Source organism: Primulina eburnea, chromosome 11 (assembly GCF_022965805.1).
Source record: "Primulina eburnea isolate SZY01 chromosome 11, ASM2296580v1, whole genome shotgun sequence".
Taxonomy (NCBI): Eukaryota; Viridiplantae; Streptophyta; class Magnoliopsida; order Lamiales; family Gesneriaceae; genus Primulina; species Primulina eburnea.
In genome coordinates, this window is record NC_133111.1 from 1,425,193 (window position 1) to 1,452,550 (window position 27,358).

At 35.3% G+C, this 27,358-nt stretch overlaps 5 protein-coding genes across 8 annotated transcripts; 3 read left to right on the top strand and 2 right to left on the bottom strand.

The window, feature by feature from the left end:
- On the top strand, positions 1 to 6,031 carry LOC140804178 (phosphatidylinositol 4-phosphate 5-kinase 9-like). The gene is given in 10 exon segments (XM_073160021.1): positions 1 to 19; positions 730 to 2,120; positions 3,253 to 3,420; positions 3,895 to 4,060; positions 4,210 to 4,320; positions 4,534 to 4,721; positions 5,016 to 5,082; positions 5,084 to 5,174; positions 5,312 to 5,474; positions 5,610 to 6,031. Coding segments are annotated over 9 exon segments (2,502 nt in total). The 5' UTR covers positions 1 to 19; positions 730 to 849; the 3' UTR covers positions 5,887 to 6,031.
- Positions 6,032 to 7,034: 1,003 nt separating this feature from the next.
- On the top strand, positions 7,035 to 9,873 carry LOC140805090 (small ribosomal subunit protein bS16m/bS16c). Of its 3 annotated transcripts, none has more exons than XM_073161276.1 (4): positions 7,035 to 7,236; positions 7,498 to 7,543; positions 8,916 to 9,088; positions 9,395 to 9,873. In XM_073161276.1, exons 1-4 carry the CDS (start codon positions 7,104 to 7,106, stop codon positions 9,406 to 9,408), a joined length of 366 nt encoding a protein of 121 aa, XP_073017377.1. In that variant the 5' UTR covers positions 7,035 to 7,103; the 3' UTR covers positions 9,409 to 9,873. The 3 variants fall into 3 exon arrangements, with proteins under 3 accessions (XP_073017377.1, XP_073017376.1, XP_073017375.1); XM_073161275.1 differs by having other exon boundaries at positions 9,452 to 9,873; XM_073161274.1 differs by lacking the exon at positions 9,395 to 9,873 and having other exon boundaries at positions 8,916 to 9,335.
- A 653-nt stretch (positions 9,874 to 10,526) lies between these two features.
- LOC140804313 (serine/threonine protein phosphatase 2A 57 kDa regulatory subunit B' beta isoform-like) lies at positions 10,527 to 13,645 on the bottom strand. Of its 2 annotated transcripts, XM_073160235.1 has the most exons (3): positions 13,046 to 13,645; positions 12,087 to 12,940; positions 10,527 to 11,064 (listed from the first exon to the last, which is right to left on the bottom strand). In XM_073160235.1, exons 1-3 carry the CDS (start codon positions 13,254 to 13,256, stop codon positions 10,762 to 10,764), a joined length of 1,368 nt encoding a protein of 455 aa, XP_073016336.1. In that variant the 5' UTR covers positions 13,257 to 13,645; the 3' UTR covers positions 10,527 to 10,761. The 2 variants fall into 2 exon arrangements, with proteins under 2 accessions (XP_073016336.1, XP_073016335.1); XM_073160234.1 differs by having other exon boundaries at positions 12,087 to 13,644.
- A 3,047-nt stretch (positions 13,646 to 16,692) lies between these two features.
- LOC140804792 (uncharacterized) lies at positions 16,693 to 19,524 on the bottom strand. Its single transcript, XM_073160924.1, has 5 exons — positions 19,089 to 19,524; positions 18,775 to 18,875; positions 17,675 to 17,791; positions 17,492 to 17,593; positions 16,693 to 17,067 (listed from the first exon to the last, which is right to left on the bottom strand). The coding sequence occupies exons 1-5, from the start codon at positions 19,336 to 19,338 to the stop codon at positions 16,897 to 16,899; spliced, it is 741 nt and encodes a 246-aa protein (XP_073017025.1). The 5' UTR covers positions 19,339 to 19,524; the 3' UTR covers positions 16,693 to 16,896.
- A 3,986-nt stretch (positions 19,525 to 23,510) lies between these two features.
- On the top strand, positions 23,511 to 25,461 carry LOC140804550 (heavy metal-associated isoprenylated plant protein 3-like). Its single transcript, XM_073160595.1, has 5 exons — positions 23,511 to 23,644; positions 23,770 to 23,914; positions 24,009 to 24,250; positions 24,511 to 24,601; positions 24,790 to 25,461. The coding sequence occupies exons 1-5, from the start codon at positions 23,636 to 23,638 to the stop codon at positions 25,329 to 25,331; spliced, it is 1,029 nt and encodes a 342-aa protein (XP_073016696.1). The 5' UTR covers positions 23,511 to 23,635; the 3' UTR covers positions 25,332 to 25,461.
- Positions 25,462 to 27,358: the final 1,897 nt, after the last annotated feature.

Genomic DNA, 27,358 nt, shown 5'->3' on the forward strand with positions numbered 1-27,358 from the left:
TTGGAACCTATTGCTAAACGTTGTTAGATTTTTTGTGTTTTGTGTTGATGTTATCCTCCCTTGATGTTCTTCTTTTGTTATGTTTAGTCATTTTATGTTAAGAGGTGCTAATTTATAAACAAGTTTTGAATGAAACTTATTTATCAAGGATTTAAGCTTTGATGGATTAAAACAACCCATGCGTTTCAACAAAATGACAGATTTTTAATCTTTAGGATGTGCTCAGTATTTTGTTATTTTCAGTTGGATATGAAACTTTAAAATATATTGTCATTTACAAATGAAAAATTCGGGATTTGAAATCTACAAAAAAATCATTCAATCCAAACACAATTCTAGAGAATATTGGATGTGCAAACTTGTTTGTTTGAATGTAGGTTGAGCTGAACTAGATTATTGAACATCCAATAATTCTGGAAACACTTGGCATCAGTTACTTTTGCTGCGATTTCTCACCTTCTTTTGTTTTGTTCCCCCCACCCCTCCCCTGGTGGTGGACATCAACTTTTTTTCTATTTTTCTGAATGATTCAGTGAAGGTGGGATATGAACTGCACTTATCAAATTTGGAGAAATTTGTGATGGATTTTTAGTATTGTTGCAGTCAGGAATGTGGCAAACTCTATTTGGATTCCTGTGACCTGTAGCTTTTTGTTTTCTGGATTATATATCCGTACTTAACACCCAAGAAATTATTCAAGTCTAAATATCATTTTGTTTCATCTCCAAGGTATGCAGATGAGAAACTTCAGAGATCTTTTCATTCAGGAGGTGTTTCTCCTAGTCTTGCAAGAGTTATATGGATGCTGGCCGTCTGTTTAGTTTGCAAACAGAGACTTAATAATTGTGCATGTCTGGATTTGAAGCCATTGTCGATAAGGTTGAAAGAGCAATTTCCTTTGCTGATAGGACAAAATCACTTGATTCTATTTTATCTAATGAAAAAAGTGTCTTAAGTGAATTTAGTGGGGAGGATTCTCGAGCTGGATCGGTAACCAATGGCTTTAAAGTTGGTGAGTTATTTCTTCCCAATGGGGAGTCTTATTCTGGATCCCTACTTGGCAGTAAACCTGAGGGTTTTGGGAAATATGCTTGGTCAGATGGTATCAAATATGAGGGTGAATGGAGACATGGGATGAGGCAAGGATATGGCATACTTCACTGGCCTTCAGGTGCGCATTATGAAGGTGAGTTTTCAGGTGATTATATCCATGGAACTGGGACATATACCAGATCTGATGGAATGACCTACAAGGGTCGGTGGAGATTAAATCTCAAACATGGTTTGGGGTATCAAAATTATCCGAATAGAGATGTGTTTGAAGGATCTTGGATTAGGGGAACCCCGGAGGGACCTGGGAAGTATACCTGGGCGAATGGAAACGTGTATCTGGGAAATATGAAGGGGGGTAAAATGTCGGGGAAGGGAACTCTTAATTGGATTAACGGTGATTCGTTTGAAGGTAACTGGTTAAATGGCATGATTCATGGATTTGGAGTATACACATGGGTTGATGGTGGTTGCTACGTTGGAAATTGGACTCAAGGCCTGAAGGATGGGAAAGGAACATTTTATCCGAAAGGCAGTAGCCTTCCAGCTGGTCAGCAACTGTATCTTCATGCCTTGCGAAAGAAAGGGTTGTTACCTGATTTAAGAAAACAAAATCAGGTTTCCCATATTCACCAGGCAACATCAGTAGACATGGGAGATGTTGAGATTGGTGGAATCCGAAATTCTGTTTGGAATTCATCTGATAAACTCTCAGGGGGATTGTTAAATCTTGAGCAATCTCACATGAAAAATGTTTCCCTGAAAAGGAGCTGGAGTCTTGAAGTATCTATTGAGAAAGTTATTGGGCACTACAGATCATCGAGTACATCTGACACAGTTCTAGATGGAGGAGATAGTGGGATCAACATAAACCCTCCAATCTTGGAAAGAGAGTATATCCAGGGGATCCTAATCAGTGAGCTTGTATTAAGTAATCGTTTTTCACCATCATCTAGAAAAGCAAACAGGCGACAAAAAAGGCTTGCAAGAGAAATAAAGAGGCCAGGTGAACAAATTATTAAAGGCCACAGGAGTTATGATTTAATGCTAAGTCTGCAACTTGGGATCAGGTATGATGACTAATGTCAAGTGCTGATTACTTTCACGCCTTTTAGAAGTCCATCATTGGACATTTGTGATTATGCTTTTAGATTTCAAAGTTGGAAAATGTGTTTTGGATTTCTATCTGATTAAGGGGTAATCCTTGTTTTCTTTGTATTGCATGTCCTGACCTCCAGAACTGAACGCAGTTGTTCTTTTGCTAATTGACTGGTTTACTTCGTAAAAATCCTGGATTAAATCAATCAGGAATATAAATGAAGAGCCTTCTGGCATATTCGACTCGCTTGTTGAGTTCCCTTTTGAATCTTTTCGATTAATCTTTATTAGATCATAGAAATTATCAACAATGAAAAACATTCAAGTTTTTAAGGTTCTAGTGGAACTTCTTCTTTGGAAACAAGCTCTAACACTCCATAACTTGTTATTGTTTCGATAATTTCTGGTCAGTATAGACAAGCTCTTAAACTCTTGTCAAATTTAATTTCGTAGAAGAAATGATTTCTGAAAAACGAAGCTCAAACGCCCCATTTATGTGTGATTTTCATCTTGTGTGTAAAGACTAAAGAGGTGAATGAAAACGGACTTGGGAGTTAATGGCTGGTTTCATTGAAGTTATGATAGCGTGAATCATCACATCTCTTGGCTATGAATCATGTATTGCTTAAACAATTATATATCACGAGGAAATGTATACGTGTGAACATATAATAGCAAATGTTTGGAAACGGAAGTTTCGAGTACATGTAAAATGACAACTGATTAGCTATGAAGAAGGAACAGATTGATGAAGTGTTTATCCTTGACTTTTTAGTTTCGCATGACTCATGGATGAAATGCATATACATGAATCACATGCCTGATTTTGTCTCTCTAGCTTGGCAAACCCAGTTAAATTTAACTTGTTGGTTCCTTGACTCCCGAAATTTTTTCCTGTGGATTTATTCTTGTATTTCCTGTGCTTGGTTTGAAGGCTTGTACCATGAATACAATCATTATTCTCATGCCATTAGTTGAGTTTATTTATTTTGAAGCATGCATATTTTATTAACACAATTAGAAAATCCTCTCTATCATATCAATCATTTTTTAAATTGACCCTTTTCTTAAGTAACTTCTGAATAACTTTTGGAAAATGATCAGATATACTGTGGGGAAAATCACTCCCATACAAAGTCGAGAAGTTAGGGCAACAGATTTTGGTCCCCATGCAAGCTTTTGGATGAGTTTTCCTAGAGAAGGCTCACAACTAACACCTCCACATCAGTCTGAGGATTTCAAATGGAAAGACTATTGTCCAATGGTTTTCAGGTGTGTTTCTCTGACAGCAGCTCCTTTACCTGTGTAGACGTGCCTCTCTTGGTTCTGTGTTTTAATCTAAAAGTGTTTCAACTTATTCATAGATATTTTTGTTTTTTATTCACATTTTATGTTAAGCAATCATTTATTAGTTTCATTTTTCGGGCTATTTTTCTTCATTTCTGCAAAGGCACTCACATATTTTCGTTTTGAGAGTCAACTTGATACGCGTCTTACTTGAAATCTCTAGCCCTTTTTCAGCTCCGGATCTTGTTCTTTTGGACTTTTAGTTGCACCCATTTTGTTTTTCACTAACTATATCTGAAACATGTAGGCGTTCATATTGCCAGTTGACCCTATATGAAATGATTTTGTCAAAATATATTTCCTTTAGTTTGCAATTCAACCAGTGATTTCAGTATTATAAGAAGACGAAATTCATTAAAAAATTTATATAAAAATGATGTATTATGTTATTCCTTGTAGGAATCTTAGAGAGATGTTTGAGATTGATGCCGCTGACTACATGATGTCAATATGTGGAAATGATGCCCTCAGGGAACTTTCTTCTCCTGGTAAAAGTGGTAGTGTCTTTTTCCTGTCTCAGGATGATCGGTTCATGATCAAGACATTGCGAAAATCAGAAGTTAAGGTCTAATATTTCAATCTTAATGTTTACTGGTTACCTTGTGTTCTTGCTGTTGTGAGATGTCTAATGTGATATAAAAACTATGATTCCGTGGTTATTAAAATAAGTATATTATCATTGCTAAAATTATGACCCCGTGTTTGCACTTGTAGGTTCTGCTGCGGATGCTCCTAAACTATTATCGCCATGTGTGCACATATGAAAACACCCTGATAACTAAATTTTTTGGTCTTCACAGGATTAAACCTTCTAGCGGTCAAAAGGTAAAGAAAATTAGTTTGAGTACGATTATGTTGGCTTATGACCTCAATGCAATTTATTTGTTATTATCAGAGCTTTTCAAAATCATCTCCTCCTCCCCCACCCCGATGTCTCTCTCTTCCAGAAAACATGTCTTGGAATGCAATTCTCTGCATGTGCTAGTTCAATACTCATTCCCAGCAGAATAACTTTTATGCTCGATTTCTGGTTTGCAGTTCCGTTTTGTCGTCATGGGAAACGTGTTCTGCACAGAGTTAAGAATACATCGGAGATTTGATCTGAAAGGTTCTACATTAGGACGTTCTGCAGACAAGGTTGAAATTGACGAGAATACAATACTTAAGGATCTCGATTTGAAATACTGCTTTTATTTGGAACCTTCTTGGCAAAATGTCCTCCTACAGTAAGTGGCTACTAAATTCAGATTTAGCTTCAGTTCCCTTTACTTTTCATCATTGTCTCCGGGAATTTAGTTAATAATTTCCCTAAACTAACATCCCACAAGACTCGTTATTGCTCTAAGTTTCTTCTAGGAGAATTCCATGTTGTCTAATGGATATTGTTCATCAACCTTACGTTTTTAATGGACATGATATTTCTATTTGCTTCATTCTTTTTAATTTTTCTCTCTCGAATTGAAGTAACGCGTGGTCTATTTGATGGCACTGTAATGTTGCTGTTCTGTTGTACTATACAGGCAGATCGAAATAGATAGCAAATTCTTGGAATCAGAGAATATAATGGATTACAGCCTCTTGGTAGGTAGTACATCACCGAGCACCACATCATCTACGCTCACGTTTGTCTTATAGTCAGCGTATATCGGTAGACGGACTGGGAATTGTGGCAGAAAATGGTAAGTTTTGTTCCCCACGGCATTGCAATTCATGTCAAAATCTGACATACCTTTTTCGTGTTTTCTAGTATCCATGGCGATGATTCTTTAATTTACTTGTATCTTGTCATTTGCAAATGTTGATTTACAACTTCCAGAGTCTATGGAGGATGAAATCTCTCCGCAAGGCCTTGTTTTGGTCCCTCGAGGTGCTGATGACAAAGATGTCATTATCGGCTCTCATGTCAGAGGCAACCGTTTACGAGCATCATCTGCAAGCGGCAACGAGGAAGTAGATCTTCTCCTTCCTGGTACTGCAAGGTATCAGAAAAGCTGATTTTTCTCTGGTACATTATCTGTTTTCCTTAATCAAAAGTCCCTTAAACGGCAGAAGATTGTAGATTGATACATTGATATAATCAACTACAGTAGAGTGAATTTGATGTTTGTTTACAGACTTCAAATCCAGCTTGGTGTGAATATGCCAGCCAGAGCAGAAAACATATCCGGAGGAGACGATGCTCGGATCTTTCATGAGGCATATGACGTTGTCCTGTATTTGGGTATCATCGACATTCTGCAAGAATACAACGTGAGTAAGAAAATTGAACACGCATACAAATCGATTAACTTCAATCCCCTGTTGATCTCCGCCGTCGACCCTAAGTTCTATTCTCAGCGATTTCTAGAGTTCATTCAGAAGGTTTTTCCTCCAAATGCTGTGAGGGGTTGAGAGTGAGAGCCAAATAATTGTCTTCTTTTGTTTTCTGTGGCGCTCATTTTTGTATCTCGTCTACTGCCAAATTAATTTGTTCTGTTTCTTCAACTTTTTTTTTTTATATCAACATATCATAAAGAGAATACAAAATAACTGGGCATACTCAGAGATCATATAATCAGTATTCAAAAACCATAATCGAAGAAAATAGTTATATCAAAAAATAGATACACCCTCAATAATGAAATCCAAATATTGAGAGACAAAATATGAACATCATACAGCAGCCAGTGTTCGATGAACATGAATCAAAATCCTCCGAAAGATAGCCTCCACATCCGGCCTCTCACTGTCAAAAAGTGCCTGTTACGAGTACTCCAAATGTGATAAACCAATGCGGCACCTCCGTGCACGCATGGTAATACCTCTGAATCTCCTACGGAGAAGACGAAGGAAACCTGTCATAGAACACCCTATACACTGAACTTCCAATCACTCCCACAATTTAACCCAAAGCTGTTTCTTCAACTTTGCCTTCTATTTACCTGTGTTTTGTTTTAAGGCCCTCAACGTTTTTTATTTTTTGCAATCTACACCCTATTCAGTTTTTGTAACAATAAGCCAAAATTGAGTTATTACTTGAAGAAAATAATATTTTTCAAAATTACAAAGTCAATAATATATGGTTGTGATTGATGTAAATGCTGACATTTTATTTTGAGAAATGATTTAAATGATTAATTTCAAATTATATTTATTTTAAATATAATTGAAATTTATCATAAACATTGTTAATTTGATATGAAATCGATTTGAAATTCATCGTCTCGAATTCATTGACATGCCATGAGATTGCTCAAGTTTTCGTAAGTTTAATTATTTAATTACTTTTATATAATTTTGTCTTATTTTTTGAGTAATTTTTTTACAATTATCGTACATAATCATTTCAAATTGCCATACGACAACTCATTAATTTTTACAATTATTATATTAAATATATTAATTTCAAAAAACCATTTATGCAATAAAAAATATACACTCATTTGGAAACATTATGTATTTTTTTTATATAAAAAAAATTGAGCTAGTATTTGCGTATCTGGATTGAGAGAGTAATTTCTCAAAATTTGACTTGTTGCGTTTAAAATGACGTCGTTTTATTACCTAGTTAACCAGTAAATTTGATTAAAAGTTAAAACCCCGGAACGCTAGGCAAATCGGAGGAGAAAATGGTGGTGCGTTTACGGCTCTCTATGCTGGGATGCCGTAACAAGCCATTTTACAGAGTAATGGCCGCTGATAGCCGATCCCCTAGAGATGGAAAGCATTTGGAAGTCTTGGGATACTACAACCCTCTTCCTGGTGACTCATTATCCCATACAATTTTTGTCTCGAATTGTGATTTAGCCCCATCATCAGATTTTAATTTCTTATCTTTTCATCTGGATGATAACTGCAATTGATACTTTAGTTTTTTTTGTTTAAAAAAAATATTTAAGGTTTCCGGTTCTTTCTGAATTTTATTGAATTAGTCCCATCAGCAGATTTTAAAGCTAACTGCAATTGTTACTTTAATTTTTTTAATATTTCTGATTCTTTCTGAATTTTTATGGAATCATCCAGGTCAAGATGGCGGTAAAAGAATGGGTCTGAATTTTGATAGAGTGAAGTAAGTGGTTTCAGATTTAGTTTGAGTTTGCGGGAGGGAGATTATTTTTGAGAAATGCTGAATGTGAGGAAATGTGTTTTGAATTTGCGTTTATCCATGGTTTGCGATTACGAGTTTATTTTGGTCAGATATATTATTGTTTGTTCCTTGAATCTGTCTATTGAGGTATGTCTTCGTGAAATTTTAGAGGATCATCTGTTCATCGATGCTTGTGGGGAGCAATTTATTTCATGAAGGATAAGCTGTAGATTTCCTGAATATTGAACTGCATCAATGTTTTTATATAGTTTACGGAGCAACCTTTTAGTCCATTTCTTTTTATCACTCGTTGTGGATAAATGATGTATATATGCATTATTTTACTGACATTCACTGGCATACTGTCATTTTAAATTTTTGCTAGTTTGTACGATTTCATTGAAGATTTGATGATGAGTCGTTATTGATGAAGCAGAAACAGGGAAAGGTTGCTTCATGAATTCATTGTCCATTTTTCTTTGTATGAGAACGACGTGGAACTGTGTATATGTCTTCACGGAATGTTGTGCTGATAAATCTGAGGATATAAATGTTAGTTCAGAGCTTAGTTTTCTTTTTCTATTTCGTAATCCTACTACTCTGTACTTGGCCCTTATTGAGGTTTGGTCTCCAAGCAAAACGAGTTAGCAGAAGCTAATGCATGTTTTAAATCATCCATCAGGTTCATTGTCTGACGTTATATTGTCTTCAAGTCTGGATTTATATGTCCCAGTGGCCTTTCCAAGCTGAATAGGAAGTCCATACTATATTGATGTATAAATGCAGTATTTTTTACCTCCTGGATATTATGGCCATACGACCAAGTGCCAATGTTCTGTATAACACCATTCTGTCCTTGGCCATCTAATTCTATCTTGGGTCATTTATTTATCTTCCTTTATGAACGTGCTGATAACTATGAGAAGACCTTCCTTGCTATTCAGTAGTATGTGTCATGTTAAATACGTTTTTACCTGTTTTTATTAGCTCTTTGTTTAACCATACTGCCGATATAACTTGTGAAAGACCGAAAATTGGAAGGTTCGATATGCATAATTGACTGAAAATTGGAAGGTCCTGATTGGCATAATTTATCCTTTTCTCGGTCTTTTTGAAAGCTGTGTGATTTACCTAATAAATTCCTGAATTTTTATCAATTTACTCTCACGAGCTATTCATTTTAGGGTACATGAATGATTGAAATTTAACATCTGCGCCTGTTATATAATTCTCATTCTCTTAGTTTGAAAAATACAAGAACTTACTTGATATGCTTGTGACCATGAACTGTTTGAACTGTTGTCCCAAAATCGGCTTAATCAACGAAGTGTATGATTTCATCTTTCATGTGCAGGTACTGGCTTTCTGTTGGCGCACAACCTTCAGAACCTGTTCAATGCCTCCTCTTTCGTTCTGGCTTGTTACCCCCACCTCCAATGCTTGCAATGGGACGAAAAGGTGGTCCACGAGATACTCGCCCTGTTGATCCTATGACGGGGCGCAGAATAACACCTGAAATAACAGAAGGTGCGGTGTCCGGCCTGATCCCTGAAGATAGTGAATTTGACCGGAAAGAAATTACCATTTCTTCATGATACTTAAATCATTCGTATTTTTCAAGTACTGAATTGAACCTTTAACATAATACAGAGAAGCGGCAATTTTTTTTAAATTATTAATATCTGAATTTTAGAACAAATTAATTTTGTGTGATAAGATTTTCATGATTTCTTTTTCTGTATTGACTTAATATTTAAAGTTAAGTAAATATTTATACACTTGCACAGGAAAAAAAAAAACATATCAAAGAATGTGATAAATTGTCTTTTGCAGGGTGTAAATTTTAATCAGGGACCCAATTATCTATATTTCCTTTTGTTTTTGAAATAGTATATTTGAATATTTGAAGTTAATGATATATCAAGAATCCGAAGGAGTCGCCAGAAATGAGGGATGTCTTGCCTTCACGGAAGAGCTTGGATGTCTAATTCTTGATTGTTGTGCTTCTCGTCGAAGTTGGCAGTTTATGTCTTGGTCACATCATGTAGCTGAATGAAACACATGTTCCCCAGATTGTTTGAATTGTGACAGAAGCAAAGAAACTCTAGGCAACACCGTCGTTTTTCAATGCTTGTGATGAGTTGTTTCAGCGTTGTTGCTACTGATTTTAGTAAAATATGATAAACTATATAATATTTATGTAACCCCTAGCGTGGATTTAAGCACCCGTATCCGTTTCAGGCGGAATAAGCACCCTGTATTTGTCACACGAACATATTTAGTGTTAAACCTCCATTTTAGTTGGTTGTTTCTGTTCAGTGCCCAAGAAAGAATAAATGTGGAGAGGCTTAATTTTCTATCTATATTATATTAGAATATGCTGCATAAGGCAGTTAAAGAACATGACAATTTTAGAATAAAATCTAATAAAAGTTGAGGGCACAGACAACATGAATCCTCTGCAGTAATTACTGTCAGGCTGCTAGATGGCCCAGGGCATACACACAAATGTCTATCAAATATATCAACTTGACAACTTGGTACCTTCTTTTATTTAACAAACTTTTTTGTAATATATATAACAAAAACTTGTGTGAAATGATTTCACGGATCGTATTTTGTGAGACAGATCTTTTATTTGAGCCATCCATGAAAAATATTATTTTTTATATCAAGAGTATTACTTTTTATTCTGAATATTACAGATAAAGTTTCGTGAGACCGTCTAAAAGATACCTACTCAACATGTATATGGCGAACCTCTATCTATACACGGGATGGATCTAAAAACTTTGACGAGCTGACTTAAACCGTCAAACCTTCAAATAGAATCATTGGTAAGAATTCAAGAAATTTAAAACTTATGAACCTCAGCATAAAGCATGAATTGCCCTCATCAAAAGCCCGAATATATGAGAGGAAAACTAATACCATAGGCAAAGAATGCATAACATATACAAGGGACTTGACAAGCCAATCTTAATTTTCAGCAAATTTAAAAACATAATAATACATCTAAAATCACATTGTCGGCTGCTTTGCACGCATCTTTTAGTTTGGAAAATTCAAGATTGATACAAAATACTTTAAGATGATTACCATTGAAGCCCAGAAAATAGACCTCCAAGGTTTACTCATCCTTCTTTCACATGATCCCACTCATCATAGGTGACGACCAACAAGCAATAAAAATGTCAGTTTCAGCCTCCTTGAGCAGCAGCAGCTGTCAATCGCTGCCACATTAATTCCCGTTGTTCTTCCAGTTCCCTGGTTTTGGACTCCCTCTCTTCATACTGTCTCTGGCACTCTTCAAATAACTCGGTATCCATCTCCACAAACATTTTTCGTATGTTAACAGTTAAACCGTGTACTGCAGGGTTCCAGTGGGACTGGATATTCTTTTCCAATGCCGCAAAGATGATTGGCAAAATGACACTGCGATTTTGAGCAATCAATCCCACAATGTGTTCGTTATTCCATAAAAAGAGAGCTCGTTCTGCAACCTGCAACATCAACAACATAATGAAATAGCACGCCAGTGAGCGAAAAATGGCATTTGCTTCAGCAAGTATAATTTTTAGCATGCGCAGGTATCGAACAAAAGGTCATTAAATATATCTGGAACAAGACGCATATTTGCATTCCCAGAGCTATTTTGTCAAATTTCTCTCCGCTTACATACCTAGTCGTCAAGAATCTAACCCAACTATGACTTTACTTTTGGGCTAAAAAGAACTGGAAGGTTATAATATAGTGGGAGCATTGAACTATTAAAGGTCAAGAAGAAGACGGAAATTAACTTCATATTTCTCATTCCAGACCAACTTTACATGCTCTTAGACAAACTTTCTACTTTCACAAAGTTGAATTTCCATTGAGACTAGGACCGGTAAGCCTTATTCAAATTTATCAATCGCTAAAAAAATTGGATCTTGTGCTACAAAATCTTCCTCTTGAGATTGAGGGGACTCCAATCATAAGGATAAAGAAGAAGCATAAATTCAGGTTCCAATCAGTGAAAAAAATCTAATAAAATAATTAACTAGGTTATTACTCCCTCACGAAGATGGCCAGACTAATCTTAACAACTTGATAGACCAAATTGATAAAACTACATTGTTTAAATTATGAAAAGAGGATGGAGATGGACTCTCTGATTTGAAATCTCATCACTTGGGTTTTGTGTGTTGAAAGAGAGAGTACAAATACGAAAAGAGAACAACAAGCATGGACATCCCTCTCAAAAAATCAAATTCAGTTTTTAGAATATCGAAAAGGTTCAGAACAAAATAAACATATTATAGATGCTAATATACTCTAACTAACATTATAAATTCAGTAGTTAAGGTTATTTATTGTAATAAAAATTTCATTGAAACCATTAATCAACTTTCAGCAGCATTAAACAAGCTACTAACAAAAACAAATACAGCATACAAACAAAAGAAATTAAATAATATAAAACCTAAACTGAGAGCGCCATGCAATTTATCACCAGATAATTATCTCAGTAAATTTCTAGCACCTGAAAATGGGAGCTGTTGAGGCAACGAGCAATCTGTCGGAAAAGAGGGACCATACAGCGCTGAAATTCTGCAGCCTGTGTTGCCTCCAGCACTTCCTCGAGTTCCCCTAGAAAGAGAACCTCCTTTTGGCAGTTGGTCACAGGCCAATATTTCAGTAATCCCCTTATCACGGTATCTGCCAATTTATAGTCCTTTTCCACAAACTGAGTGATGCAATATGACAACTGCTGATGATACATAGCCACCGTCTTAGGTTTGTGGAGTGGTATCAAAGCCCGGACTAGAAACAGCTTGTGCTCTTCCTTCATTGGCAACGCAAACCCATTTATTATACTCCCAAGTATCTCCAAGAGTTCGGCGATTCCACTGTGCCTCTCTGTCTCATATATAAGTCTATAAAAGATATTATTTATCGCCTTTCTGATAAAGGGCCTATGTACCATGAATTTCCCATATATTCTATGCAGAATCGTTTTCAAATACTCCCTCTCCCTCGGATCTTCAGAATCGAACAACTCGAGCAACTTCAAAACAAAGGAATGATCAATGTAACGCTTGGCAACTTTTGTATCCGTATCCGAAGAAACAACATAGCGCAGGAGCAGCTCATAAACTAGTTGCAAATGCGGCCAAGAAGGATCAAGATACGGCTCCTCCTCAGGGTCCGTAGTCTCAGATCCCGAATTTTCGTGTAAGGCCGGGGGCAAGCAACGAAATATATTCACAGAGATCATTTTAACCATTTCCTCCTGATTAGATTCAGTTATTTTACCTGATCCAGATTGAATAAAATCCACGAGCTCCACAAGAGTCTGCCTTTTAATCTCCTTTTCCCTCAGCATCTTTAAGGTCTCTGAGAAATCAAAACAGAAGCAGCAGATTTGCAGTTTCCGCAGAAACAAATTCTGACGCTCGGCAACCATAACATCTCTAAACATAGGTAGATTCTCAATGGTACCCGTGTAAGGAAGAGGAGGAGGCACAACTGCAGCAGAAGCTACATGCTGAGGCTGATGCGAATTTGAAACTGCCCCGCTTCGAGAGGCGTGGTTGATGACAACATCAGACGTAGAAACGGATCCAGAGCTCCGATTCGGTAGCATATAACCATAATCAACATCCGATTTGGCCACCTTGCGGTGTCCCCTCTTCATTATCTTATTAAACATTCTCGCCCCACGATTCACAATCAAAACCCTAACCCTATACAAAACATTTGCTCATTCGTATTTTAATAAAAATTCAAAAATACAGTTAACAACATGCACAATATTCCACAATGATTAATAATGACAGGAAAACAAAGGAGATCAAAAGAAGTAAAATGTTAATTATATATGTAATAAATGAACGAGTCAACAAATCAACGGTAGAAGCCGGAGGAAACAAATGTAAGGCGGAGCCGATAACGGCGAGTCGCCGGCGGTAGGAACATTTCCGGCGATGAAGCGGACAAAAGATACGCGAAGGGCAGAAGAAAGAAGATATACACAGATACAATATATGATTATTATATACAGAGATTTTGTGAAGGAGAGAAGAGAACCAATGTAGAGATAATAAAATAAATGTATTGATTGACCTTTTGCAAATTATTGAATTGTTGCGGATATTGTTTTTTTTAGGTCCGAAAATGAAATAAATTAATAAAGTAAAATTGCAATTGGTCATGTTTATAGTTATTATTATATTGACAAAAATTTGTGTGAGATGATCTCACAGGTCGTATTTTGTGAGACTAAATCTCTTATTTGGGTCATCCACGAAAAAACATTACTTTTTACGCTAAGAGTATTACTTTTTATTGTGATTATCGGTAGGGTTGACTTGTCTCACAGATTAAAATTCGTGACACTATCTCACAAGAGACCTACTCTATTATATTTCTAAAAGTATTTTCATCATAAAATTATAATTCTAAATAATTACAGCATAAGCATATTGATTAATGATCAATTTAAGTAATATAATATTGTTAATTTTATGATAACTTTTTATTAAATAAGTGAAAGGATTATTGTAAATATATATACATTCTTCGTTGAGTGGCCAAGAAATTGAGCAGACATGAATATTACTTTAAATTCAAACGTGAAGTGTACGTAGAGAAAAATGCTGGAGTTGATCCCAAGAATCTTAGATTGCAAGAGAGCCAGGTCAAATTTCTTGTTTTAACATGCTTGTTTCTCGTTTTCGAGAGAATTCAGGTTACATTGGGATCCAGATAACAATTATCCTTACAAAAAAAACATTTAAAAGAAAAAATAAGGTGAAACTACATAAACAAAATCAATATATACGAAATGTTTTTATGCTATTTTAAAGAAATTGTTCCACGCAGTATTGTCAATATCTGTCGAAAGAGTAAACTATAAATGATTTGTGTAAAAAGAAAAAAAAAACAAAGTGGCCTTTGATCGCAAGGGATTAGTGACTGAGGCCAAGTTGAAGCCCGAGGGCTGCATGAACTAGGAACATTGCGCAATCCCGGATTCCCCTACACAACACAAACAAATCCCAGAATCATACATACTATGTATGACCAAGAAAACATGAATCTTGAAATTTCCAAATAAAGTGAATATAACCCCATCTTGGTTTTACATCAAACAATGCTGGTAGTATTGTCTGAACTGTCAAAAGAGTGAGTCCTATGAAACCTGTCACATCATGAGGACTGCAGAATACAAAGTGAATAAAGAAACTGAGTCATATTCGACAATACTTTCAGGTATTCGGAGTGTTTTATTCTTCTGTTGTTGTATTATTCGGGATCATATAGCAAATGTTATGCTGCCATTTTGGGATTGTACTGGTGTTGGCTTTAATATTCGAGCTGAACTTTTGATCATCTTATGAGGATTGGAACTTTGTGACAATTTCTCCTCCCTTTGGATTGAGACGGATTCCTTGATGTCAATATTGATCATTAGAACTGAGAGAACCCACTGGAACATTTGTTGTATTTTACCGCAAAATCAGGTGATTCTTGTATATCACCATGTCTGTCACAGTTAATTTTCCGTCGAGGCAATGCATTTGCAATTTCAACTTTTCAGAGTAAAAGGTACTACTTTCTGAACGAGCAAGAAGCTCCACGATCAAATAATTAGGCTTCAGCAAATTAATAAATGTATTGGGAATTAATGAATACCTTCCAAAAATGGATTTGTCTGGAGTGAGAAGAGACGTGATTCCACCAGTAGCTCCAAGAGCAAAGAAGAAGAACATTCCTTCAATAAGTTTAGGATGCAAAGCTTTGGCCATAGCCTTTTCTTTCGTGAATAATCATGAAGAAACTTCAATGCAAACTAAAGATAATTAGATAAATGAAGAAAATTGTTAATATTTGGTTTTATATATTGGCATATTACAGCAGTCAGAAACAAATACGAAAACCCAAGTATGTCCCGTATCCTCCCAGGGCAAACAGCACAACAGCCTACAATAGTATGTGAACTGCACCATAAAGAGAAGTAAAGAGCCATTCAAGATTATGATTCTAACTTCCATTGCCTACTAAATTCTATTGATTTACTGGCTTGAGTTTCTTATCAAATTTTTTTGATCGTGGAAACAACATTTTGTGCTTTTGATGGAATTCTACATTTACCAACTACTCAAGATATTGCACAGTGGAGTTTCGAAAATCAAAGGGAAAGGAAGATTAGCCAGTCGGGAAGATTCCATGACTTCACAAGTTCGACAAAATGTTCGAAGACAGATGCCACAGTTGCAGCTTAGAAATAATGACCAAAATCAAGATTAATGCAAGTTCAAACATATCGAAAGAATTAAAAATATTGAGAAACGATACTGCTTCACCTTGAAGATATAAGGCTCGGAATAAGTCAATAGCTTTCAGTAAGATAATGTTGAAACAAAATAAGAAGTCATGGCTGCATTACAAAGCTAAACCTAGTATTAATCTGTCCAAAGAAATCTACTAAAGAATTTACTCGACCCTTAACATATAAAAGTTATTTTGCAAACGTGAATGTAGCAGCATTACCTCCTGTAAGAGAAGCTAAAACCAGCAAAGGCAGAGGGGAGAAAGAATACAACTGAGTTTGGACTCCACAGTTTCACAAACACTGCTCTTGTTGTTGATAGCAGAAAGAGAATCCAAAAAACCTTCTTTTTACAGTGGCAGAGGAAGAAAAGTTTGATGGGAAGGTGGTGAAATTTTAACTGAGAAGCATAGGAGAAGCAGGTGACTGGTGTAAAAGAGACACTCCTGCATTCACCACAGCCATCGTAGGTACAAAGTAACCCTCTTGACTTCGTTGGAATATTTCTAATTTTCATCTTTTGAGATTTTTGATAAGTTTCGGGGGAGGTAGGATTGGAGAGATGGAATAGGCATTAGGCAAGAAAGAAGACACGATTTTATTTTCTTCACCGGAAATTTTACAGACAAGATGGAATCAAACGTTTAGCATATATGTTTGGATAAAATAAATGTAAATGCTAATTTTTAAAAAATAATATATAACTGCAATGAATTTAAACAAGTAGTGAAAGAGGTCCAGTTGCATGATTCAAATATGAGACACGCAAACAGTACTAATAAACAAAATTTGATTCACATGTCACACAGAGAAGTGAGGTAACTATATAAATGCATTATTGGTCTACCAAATAAAGGTGGAGAGAAGTTGTTTTAACAAATATATATGGGTTATGGGTACATACAGCTGCTTAAATTTCAAGAATTTTGCAGATAAATTTACAAAAAAAATTACAAGAATAAAGCATTTACATAAGCAGCAATTATGGTTAGAATTGAAAAGTTCTAAGTTAAGTCATTTATAGGAAGTCCCATTGCCAAAAGACCTTGTCCACAATCCCACCTCCACTCCTGACTGCAAGACGAAGAGTCTCGGATGCTGGAGGCACTCCCCATAGCAATGGCACCGCAACAGTCATGGTTAGCTTTTCGTGCAGCCCTTCTCTGCTAGCTTTTCTCGCAGTCACAACCTGAGTTTCAACAGTAACACAATTAGTCGCACCATTTATAAACTGAAGAAATTTGTGTGTTGTTTTTTTTCAAAAAAAAATTGTAAGTTTTGCCAAACAATAAATCACACCTTATCACAAGATTATTGGATTTGCCCACAAAATGTTAATCGATATACACAGTTACATGTTTTGAACCAAAGAAGGATGAAACAACCCGGAGGGAAGATCAGAGGATCCAAATTTTGCAAACATTTCATTATTAGCCAAGACAATCAGCTCAGTAATCGACTCATGGTCTCTTCATCAGAGGGTATGATATGTTTGCCCCAAATGTTGAAGTAAGTTGCCCATTTCATCGAATTTTATTGGACTGGATGATTACAGAGGCGATATATATTCCATCAGATGTTTACGGATATGTGTCAAAGCATAGAACAAGTACCTCCCCACCATGCTCCAGAACAGTATCTTCCACAACATCACAAAGCATCTCAGTTGAACGGCAAAACCCAATAATACAAAGCCGTCTACCCAGATCAAGTCCCTAACATTGATCACTTCACACAAGTTAACAGAAAGTTGCCGAAACAACAGCAATTTGACAAGTAAAAGGGAAAAGAAATACATTTGTTGCCGCTATATCAAATAAAGCACCAAGGCATAGCCTTTGGTTTGGATCCATGTAGTTACTCTCTTTAAACCGCTGGGACCTTTGAAATAATTTGGCCTTCCCTTGCTTCTTCTGAGTGCCAAGAGCATACAACTATTTATTTGTCTTCATTAAGAAATAGAGGATTCGAAGTTTGTTTAAAAATAAAATAAATATTCGAAAAAAGATAAGTTGTTGCCGAGATATTTACATATATCCCCCCAAAGATATTATTAAGAAATAGAGGATTCGAAGTTTGTTTAAAAATAAAATAAATATTCGAAAAAAGATAAGTTGTTGCCGAGATATTTACATATATCCCCCCAAAGATATTATTACATTGCAAATGTCATATTTAACCAAGTACATCATTAACTACAACTAATAGATTATGTAAAAGAAGAAGCAACGCTTCTTATTCTTGCCGTTATTCTGCAAACTAAACAAGCATAAAAATTACTTCAAAACAAGGGAAAAGAGAAGAACTAAACCAACTAAAAATTCAGAACAAAAGGATCTCTAACTTTTTAGAAACAGAATCCTAACTAGAGTATACCCATAGTTAAAGAAGACTTTTGTGCCACACATGAAGTACGACCATAGTCCACAGAGCAAACAATGAACTACTATAGAATTCACAGACCGCACAAGATATACAGCCAAATTAGTATTGAATTTATTTTTAAGCAAATTCTCAAAGCTAAGATCTTTGTAATGGTGGTAAAAACATCCGAGAAAAAATGCTGCAAAATACGATTTCATTATAGTTGGAAGTTTTATTAGCCTAATTCTTCTGCATATATTACTTGAATTTAGTTAGACGGCAAGAGTAAAGGATCTTCTCAATCATTCGAAAGGTTAGATCCATATGTCTGTTGTAGATTTCAGTGCGTACACATTAAAGAAACAATTGTATTTTTAGAAATTAGGTGATAAAGAACATATTAATAAAATACAAACAGCATGCTTCCCCCAAATTCTCAATTTTTTTTTCCAAAACCTGATTAAAATATGATGCGATTCAATCAACAACTTAAGTACAATAAAGCGAGTAATTCAAGCACACAAAAACATACATCAGAAGAAGAAACTCGGCGCGAGACAAGTTTTCCGCCAATTTGGATCAGCCCATCGGCAGTAAATAAAGTAACTCTGTCCTCCCGAATCCACTGAATCGCTGCCAAGAAAACCGCACAAACCCAAGAAACCCCATAAGTAATAAACAGTCCCGTCAAATTTTCAATCAGATACACATGAAATCAAATGGCCATGTCAATCAAATCCTCATGCCACATGCATAACTACAAGGCATAAAAAGCACATACTGAATCAGATTTTTTTTAAAAAAAATGAATAAATTCATGAATCAAGAGGCAAAAATCGGGAATACTTGGATCAGCGGTGTCAGAATTCTGCCAGGGGTACAATCCAAAGGAATCATCGTCATCCGGAAAATACCCCGACCCAGCAGCCCTGGCGAAGAAGCGGCGTGGTGACGATTGGTAGCGATGGATTTGGAAAGGAAATTTTCGAAGTGGGAGAGACGTGGAATGAAAGGAAAAGGTCAAGGACATGGGTTCGCTACAAATAGGAAGAGATGAAGAAAAGGATGAAATACATAGGGTGGACGATTCCACCATTGTTGATTATTCCTCTATATGTTATAGGATGTGGAAGAATTACAAGACGAGAAACGAACGTCAAGAAAATAGAATGAGAGGAATCTTGTCGATGATCGCAGTGGAGAAAGGAGAGGAAAGGGAAATGAAAGCGAGTCAGAGGCCACATGTTCTCCGGGGACGCTTTATTACAATGGTAATGGACAACAATGCCGCACTTGACACGTCTACCCTTTGAGACGAATATTCAAAAATAAAATATAATTAATCAAATAAATATTATATTTTCCATTTTCACACAATTTTTCGAGAGCCTCAAATGAATTTGGGATAATCATTTATCAATTATGGTTTCCATGTGCTCAAATTTTTATCCATTTTTAAAAAAACATCCCAATTTTCATATTTCTTCCCTACCACAAATCTATTATAAAAAACCACATATATCTAATCAATACGAACTTTTGTTAAAAAAATTTCAAGAACATCATTAGAAACGAGTATAAATGTGTTGAAATTATATATTAAAAAAAGGAAGGAAAATGGCACCGGAGTGGAATTTTCAAGAGCAGAAGTAAGAAATTACATGGATTTAATTGGGATGCATGGCATTGAATTAGTCTTGCTTTAATTTAATGGTAGAAAAGAGAGTAGAATTGTCTGAAAGCCTCAAAAAAGTCATATTTTCATGTAGAAGAAGATGGTCAGACACTTGTTTTTGTGTGTGGCAACAAAATTTCAAGTTTTTTGATACGATGATCAATAATTGAAAATGGTTTGAAGCAGCTGCAACTAATGGTGATTGATCTCAAACAACCTTCATATATTCATACATGTATGCATGCAGCTTATATGAATTATATGTTTGAGCTAGACGATTAAGACGCCATCTTCGTCTGCACGGGCATCTGCACCTCCCCTCCCCTCCCCTCCCCTCCCCTCCCCTCCCCTCCCCTGGATCATTCACGTATATAACTAAAGAGGAGGTGCAGGTGCAAATGCAGAAGAACAAAGCCATCTAAGTGTAATAGCTCTTGGCTAATATATGCATATAATACATGCCCCCCACTTATATATATAGACACGCATACATATGGCGGTGAGTGTGTTACTAAATACTTATGCTGGTAATTACAATGGATCCAAAATATATATGCAAGAAGCTCTGTGTGCAATTATCGGTCCAGTACGTACGAATATATACATCATGTTGCTCACATATTTGATCTACTTGCGAACATGCTGTACGTACATATTCATCTGTCCAAGTGCAAAGCAAGTGAAATTGTACTCGTGGACATGCCAGCTGGGGAAAGTGTAATAGAAGTAAATGGAGAAATATGCTTCCAAAAGTCCCTTTTTATCGTCTATCTGACTGCATTTTATAGTTTTTCTGTGTGTATATATATAGATACATATTTAGATTTTTTCCCACGCCTAATACTAACAAATATTTTTTTTAAAAAAAATGTTGTGAACGGCTCTCAAACAGAACAGTGCATCAGGTCCATACCCCATCTCCCGCAACCGGACATATTTCCAAATTCCCACTTGTCGGCGGCTGGCACATTTTCCAATTTACTGGTCTTCTTTTGGTGGCCCTGAGCAATTTTTTAAAGCTCATAAAATGTAACAATAAATAATCATCAATCAAACAAAACTAGCGTTTGATTACATTCAATTAATGTTCCTTTCAGAGAAAAAACAGAAACTTAGCAGAAATTTGTTGCTCCGTGCATTTCATAAACGTGATATCCCAGATGCATGAATCTGAATTATGGCACACAAAGACATGCGCCGGTCGAACTTTAAGTGAATTTGAAATCAGGGACAGCTTCTGTTTAATTTAAGTTTGCAGTGGCGAGTTGGAACTTTAAGTGAATTTGAAATCAGGGACAGCTTCTGTTTAATTTAATTTGCAGTACTGGCGAGTTGAAAGCTGGAAACTTGTGTTCAACATCTGCATGGAAGAATATGCCGCAGACTACCGTTAAGTAACCCACTGGCAAATGTTTCAGAAGATGCTCTGAGAAAAATCAATCTCCATTGTTGATGCTCGATCTGATGGCCTTTTCTCACTCAATCTGAGTGGTTCATCTACTATACTAGGTGATGATTAATTACATTTACGTATTAATGAAAATTGGAGTACAAAACAATTAAAACCATCACAAATGCAGTACTGTTCCATGGAGTCCAGCACGAGGTAACAAGCTTCCACACACATTCACGTTAGGAGTGGCACCTGCAAGCAAACTTGAATTAACTGCAGTGGCGTGGATGAAGTAATTTAGAGTGGCATGTGTAGATTTCGTTGATAATGAGCAAACACGTGGCGAAGGGGAAGAGCTTAAAAGCCCAAAGAGAGTCGTACTAATTGGGCCATGAGAATAAAAAATAGTCTCAAACTGTGTTTCGAAGCCCAAGCTGTACTTGATCTTATTGGGCCTTCAAAAATACCAACAATACGTATAATATTTTTCTATCTGGCAATATTTAAATTTAAAAAAAAAATCGAAGACTGCATGAACAAACATTTTAATGCACAATTTCATGCCACATTAAAAAAAATTTTTGTTAGAAATCGATGAGTACTACGAGTTGGTAACAAATAATCAATCAGTCAAATTCACCAATTGAATCCATGCATTATTATGCAATAATAATACCAATTTATAAGATGTCACCTTTCCTATGCCGTCCTACCCAACTAGGTTAGGCTGGCTTTAATATTTCCAATATATTATACATGATGCCTGTTTTTAATAAGAAAATAAAACACAAAAAACCACCCAATATCAAGTTGCGTGTGTAATTGTCTCCCTTGTCTATATTCATAATTTAAGTTAAAAAAATAATTTTTTTTATATTTTTTATACTCTATGTCTTGTAAATTTTGATATGTAAGACAGTCACGTAAAACTTGTTGTGATTAACAAATATGTGTTTCTGACTTCCACCACTACACTTATTCAGCCATTTAGTGGTTATTATGTCATCTTAGAGTAGGTCTCTTGTAAGACGGTCTCACGAATTTTTATCTGTGAAACGGGTCAACCATGTCGATATTTACGATAAAAAGTAATACTCTAAGCATAAAAAGTAATAATTTTTCATGGATGACTCAAATAAAAGATTTGTCTCACAAAATACGACCCGTGAGACAGACCCGTGAGACCGTCTTCCACAAACTTTTGTCGTCATCCTAATATTAAATATATCAGTTTATGTAATTGGAATTTTGGGAATTTCTGTTTTGTAGTTACCATTGTGGGTTTAGTACTAAAAACCATCGAACGGCGTTTGAAGTGGTCCAGTAAAATGAGGGCCAATATGGACATTTTAGCGGTAGCTGCTTAGTCTAATCCGACGGCAAGATATGGTCATCCTTCCAAGACTAATTTCTAGTATTTGGTTATATAATAATATAATAATACTAAAACTTTATGTTTAATTAATATAATATTTTTTAAAATTATAGTTATCGAAAACCAATTAAGCTATATTTCTAATAGGGAAAAGGCAAAAACTTGTGTGAGACGGTCTCACGGGTCATATTTGTGAGACGGATCTATTATTTGGGTCATCCATGAAAAGGTATTACTTTTTATGCTAAGAGTATTACTTTTTATTGTGAATATGGGTAGGATTGACCCGTCTCATAGATTAAGATCCGTGAGACGGTCTCACATGAGACCCACTCTTCGGAAAAAGTAAATGTATGTGCGAAATTATCACATTAAAAAAACATTCTAAATATTAGAAAATACAATTAAACTAATATTTGTATTTGGTGATATTTGGTATTTTTTATTTATTTTGAGAGAGAAAAAACGAATCATAAAAAAATCAATAGAATATTTAAAAAATATTTTATGTCCCCCAAAACATTTATTACCAAATCAGTTGTTCGGCCGAAAAAATTTCCTAATTAAAATATAATCATAAAAAATACGGACACATTGGGTGGTCTAATTATTTTCCTAAACACAACAACTTATGTGGAATTATTTCATAAATAAATTTTATAAAATAAATTTTCAATTTATATTATTTTTATATTAAAATATTATTTGATCCATTTTTTAAATATGAAATTGTGAACTAGTGCTATTTCTCAAATATTATATTTGTGACCCCACATGGTTTCATAAATAACTCAGCCACCTTATTTATTTTTCCATCTTTTATATATTCCTTCGCTTGCCTCCATATTCCTCTATTCAAACCATTCTTCTTGTTTCAATCCCGTGTGTTAATTCTACGTAAAATTCCCATATTGCTGTAAAATTGTAAGGAAAAAATAACGACACGTAAAATGGGTGAGGTAATTCATATTCCTCTGAATTTCAATTCTGTGGCATGAATATTCATCATGCGTAGGTTTTTCAATTATTTTACCTGCAGTTTCTAATTTGCATTGTTTTAATTTCCGGGTTGAACTATTTCTAGAAAGATGCGAAGAAGAACGAAGACGAGAAGAAGGCCGATGGCGGCGGAAAGAAAGACAACGGACCCGCCACCGTCGTGCTGAAGCTGGACTTGCATTGCGAAGGATGCGCCAAGAAAGTCAAACGCTCCGTCAGCCATTTTGAAGGTACTTTCTACACTTTACCGTACGTTCAAATTCTATTTATTGGATTCTGGAAATCGCTGTACAGAAATTTATTGCGTCCGATTTGATCGTGAAGGTGTGGAGAAAGTAAAGGCAGACAGCGCAGCTAACAAATTAACGGTGGTTGGTAAGGTGGACCCGGCGGGTCTCCGGGAGAGGGTCGAATACAAGACGAAGAAGAAGGTGGAGATCCTCTCTCCTCAACCCAAGAAGGAAGGTGGAGATGGTGGCGCCGGCGCTGGAGGTGACAAGAAGACCGATGGGAAGCCGGAGAGGAAAGCCGAGGAGAAAAAGGGTGATGACAAGAAACCCAAAGAGGTAACGATCATAAATGAAAATATTGAATAATTGTGTAAATGTTAACAAAATATTATTTAATGTTAAAATTATTTCAAAATTGTTTAATATAGCGCTACTTATTCTAATTTTTTTAAATAATTAAACTTAATTTAAGGTTAATTTCTAACCTGTTCGCTGACTTACTATTTTAGTGTAATTTGGCTTAAAAAAGGATAACATATATTTTCAGATTATTTTGATTAATCAGACATTAATCTGCAGTTATTATCGTTGTCCAGGTTGCCGCAAGTACCGTGGTGATGAAAATTAAACTGCATTGTGATGGATGCGCGCACAAGATTAAGCGAATTATTAAGAAGAACATCGATGGTTAGTGTGTGATTAGGATTAATCTCCATTGTTAATAAAGTAATTATTTCTTATTTACTCAATTAACGCTATCTTTTCCTGTGTATATCCATAGCAATATGTCATTAAATTGAGTTATTTCTCAAAGGGCTGAAATTTGTCTTTATTTTAGGTAACAAAAGATTCTAACTTTGCAAATTTTCTTTTAGGGGTTGATTCGGTTACAACGGATTTAGGAAAGGATTTGGTCACTGTGATCGGGACAATGAACATGAAAGAGCTGGTGTCCCTTCTGAAAGAAAAGCTCAATAGAGCCGTCGAGATTGTTCCGGCCAAGAAAGACGAAGCCGGCGGCGGAGACAAAAAATTGAAGGAAGCCGCTGCCGCCAGCAGTACTGGTTCTGGTGACAAAAAGGAAGGCGGTGGAGCTGAGAAAAAGGACGGCGGGGGTGGGGACGAGAAGGCCAAGTCGGAAAGCGGCGGCGGAGGGACCAAGGTTGAGGTCAACAAGATGGAATTCCAGGGATTCAACCCGCATACGTTATATGCCATGCCAATGTACAATAGAAGTTTCACAAATCAAGATTACGGGTTGCCGATGTACCAGAACATTCAAGGTTATCCTAGTACCGGCTACGTGGTACAGTACATGAGTGGGCCGCCGCCGCCGCCGCCACCTCCGCCCACCTATTTAAACATGAACGACCAAATGTTTAGTGATGAAAACCCCAATGGATGCTTCATAATGTGAACGAGAACAGCGCGAAGAGGATCTATATTTTTTTTTTCTACTGTAAAGTATTATTACAACTGAGTGACATATGTACTTATACGAAAAAGTGTATATCATAATACTAATTTTGGGGATTTAATTATCTCTCTTGTATATATATTTTTATTTTGATAATGCTAATATTATAAAATGCAAAATTATTTTAACTCTATTTTTAAAATAGTTTTCCAATTAAAACATGTTTTAAATGCTAATATTATAAAATGCAAGTTGCCTAATTGTTGGTTTAAGGCTATATTAAATACATCACAATCTCATTTTAATTTTTTTAGTTTGCGTTTAAATCACCATTAATCAATTGTTAATTGTTTGTCATGTGTATGTAGGATTTGAATCTTTGGTGTAGTTGAAACACAATATTTAATGTTGTTATTTTTTATCAAGATGATCAGTACTTGATCATCTGAAAGACCTCATATAATGTCAGATAAATTTTAAAAATTATTAGACGAAACGAGATAATCAATTGATCATCTGATATAAAAACAGTAGTGTTTTCAACTAGAACAGAAGATGTAAATGTATGTACGGAGTGGCGGTGGTTGGGTCACATTTCCTACCACATATATATTTGACAAGACGACAGCCCCTCGGGGGGCCTAACCTCGATCCCAAAATTATTCAATTTAATGTCTACCAAATCTTCAGTCCGCAAGTCCTTGTATGTGAAGTTGGACGAATACAAAAGTAACAATTTTTTTTTAAGCAACAAGGAAAAGGGAAATAAAACAATTTTGGGTTTTGTCTATTAAATTTTTAAAATCTGATTTGAGTATATTAATTTTTACTTTTTTTTCCTATTATTTTACTATAATTGCTGACATGACTCTAATTCTGACAAGTCAACAAATTTGATGTCACGTCAACATTTTAATTGTCATGTAAGTATTTTCTCGTTTCACATCAGCATTTGGACCAAAATAGTCGAAAATTTAAAATTTAGTTTATCAAAATCAAATTTTGAAAACTGAATAATTTAGTGAGAAAAAAAAAACTCATTTATGCAAATGGCCGAGAAAATAATATGATGAAATTAATTAATTTGACTTCTGATAACATCTAAAAGTTGCTTTCATCATGGCAATCGATACATAACATGAAATCATTTGAAATTCATTAGCAAAAAATTTGTTGCGAAACAATAAATATCCCATCTAGAAAAATGACGAAACTTGGTATATGGACTTATATAAATACGTTGAGTGGGTTTCATGTGAGACCGTCTCACGGATCTTAATCTGTGAAACGGGTCAACCCTACCTATATTCACAATAAAAAGTGATACTTTTAACATAAAAAGTAATATTTTTTCATGGATGGCCCAAATAAGAGATCCGTCTCACAAACACGACTCGTGAGACCGTCTCACACAAATGTTTGTCAAATACGTTACGGTTTAAAAAATATGAATCGGGTACGTTTAACCATCTATGATAGATTTGATAAAGTGATGTGTCCATTCGGCAAATTAAAAAAATGCAGATATTATAATTATAAGATATAGTTTTCGATCAGGCTGCTTGCTGCTTAAGCGATATTGATATTTGACATTTTATATGTGAAAAAAATGTTCAACTATTCAGTTCGATTATAGGATGGTGATCAATAAATAAGTATAGATTTCCTTTGGTACAATGTTTAATTACTCCATTTTATAATTTCTTATCTCATAAAATAATATTTTTTAACATTTTAAAAAGAAACACTCATCATCGATCCAGTCAACTAGCCTAAATTAACACAATTTTATAAAATTGTCGGTTGACTTAATTAAACGATAAAAATGCATATTAATGAATATTATGCTTTATAAATATTCGTCAAATTGATCGATAGTTCATGACCCGCAGCAATGAATGTACGAAAAAAAATTAAATTTATTGTTAACTTTATCCTTTTAAATCCAGATATCTAATGTGTACACTCGTGACATGAAGTCTGACATGCACCATGTCGTTTCGATATTTATATATACGACGCAATTT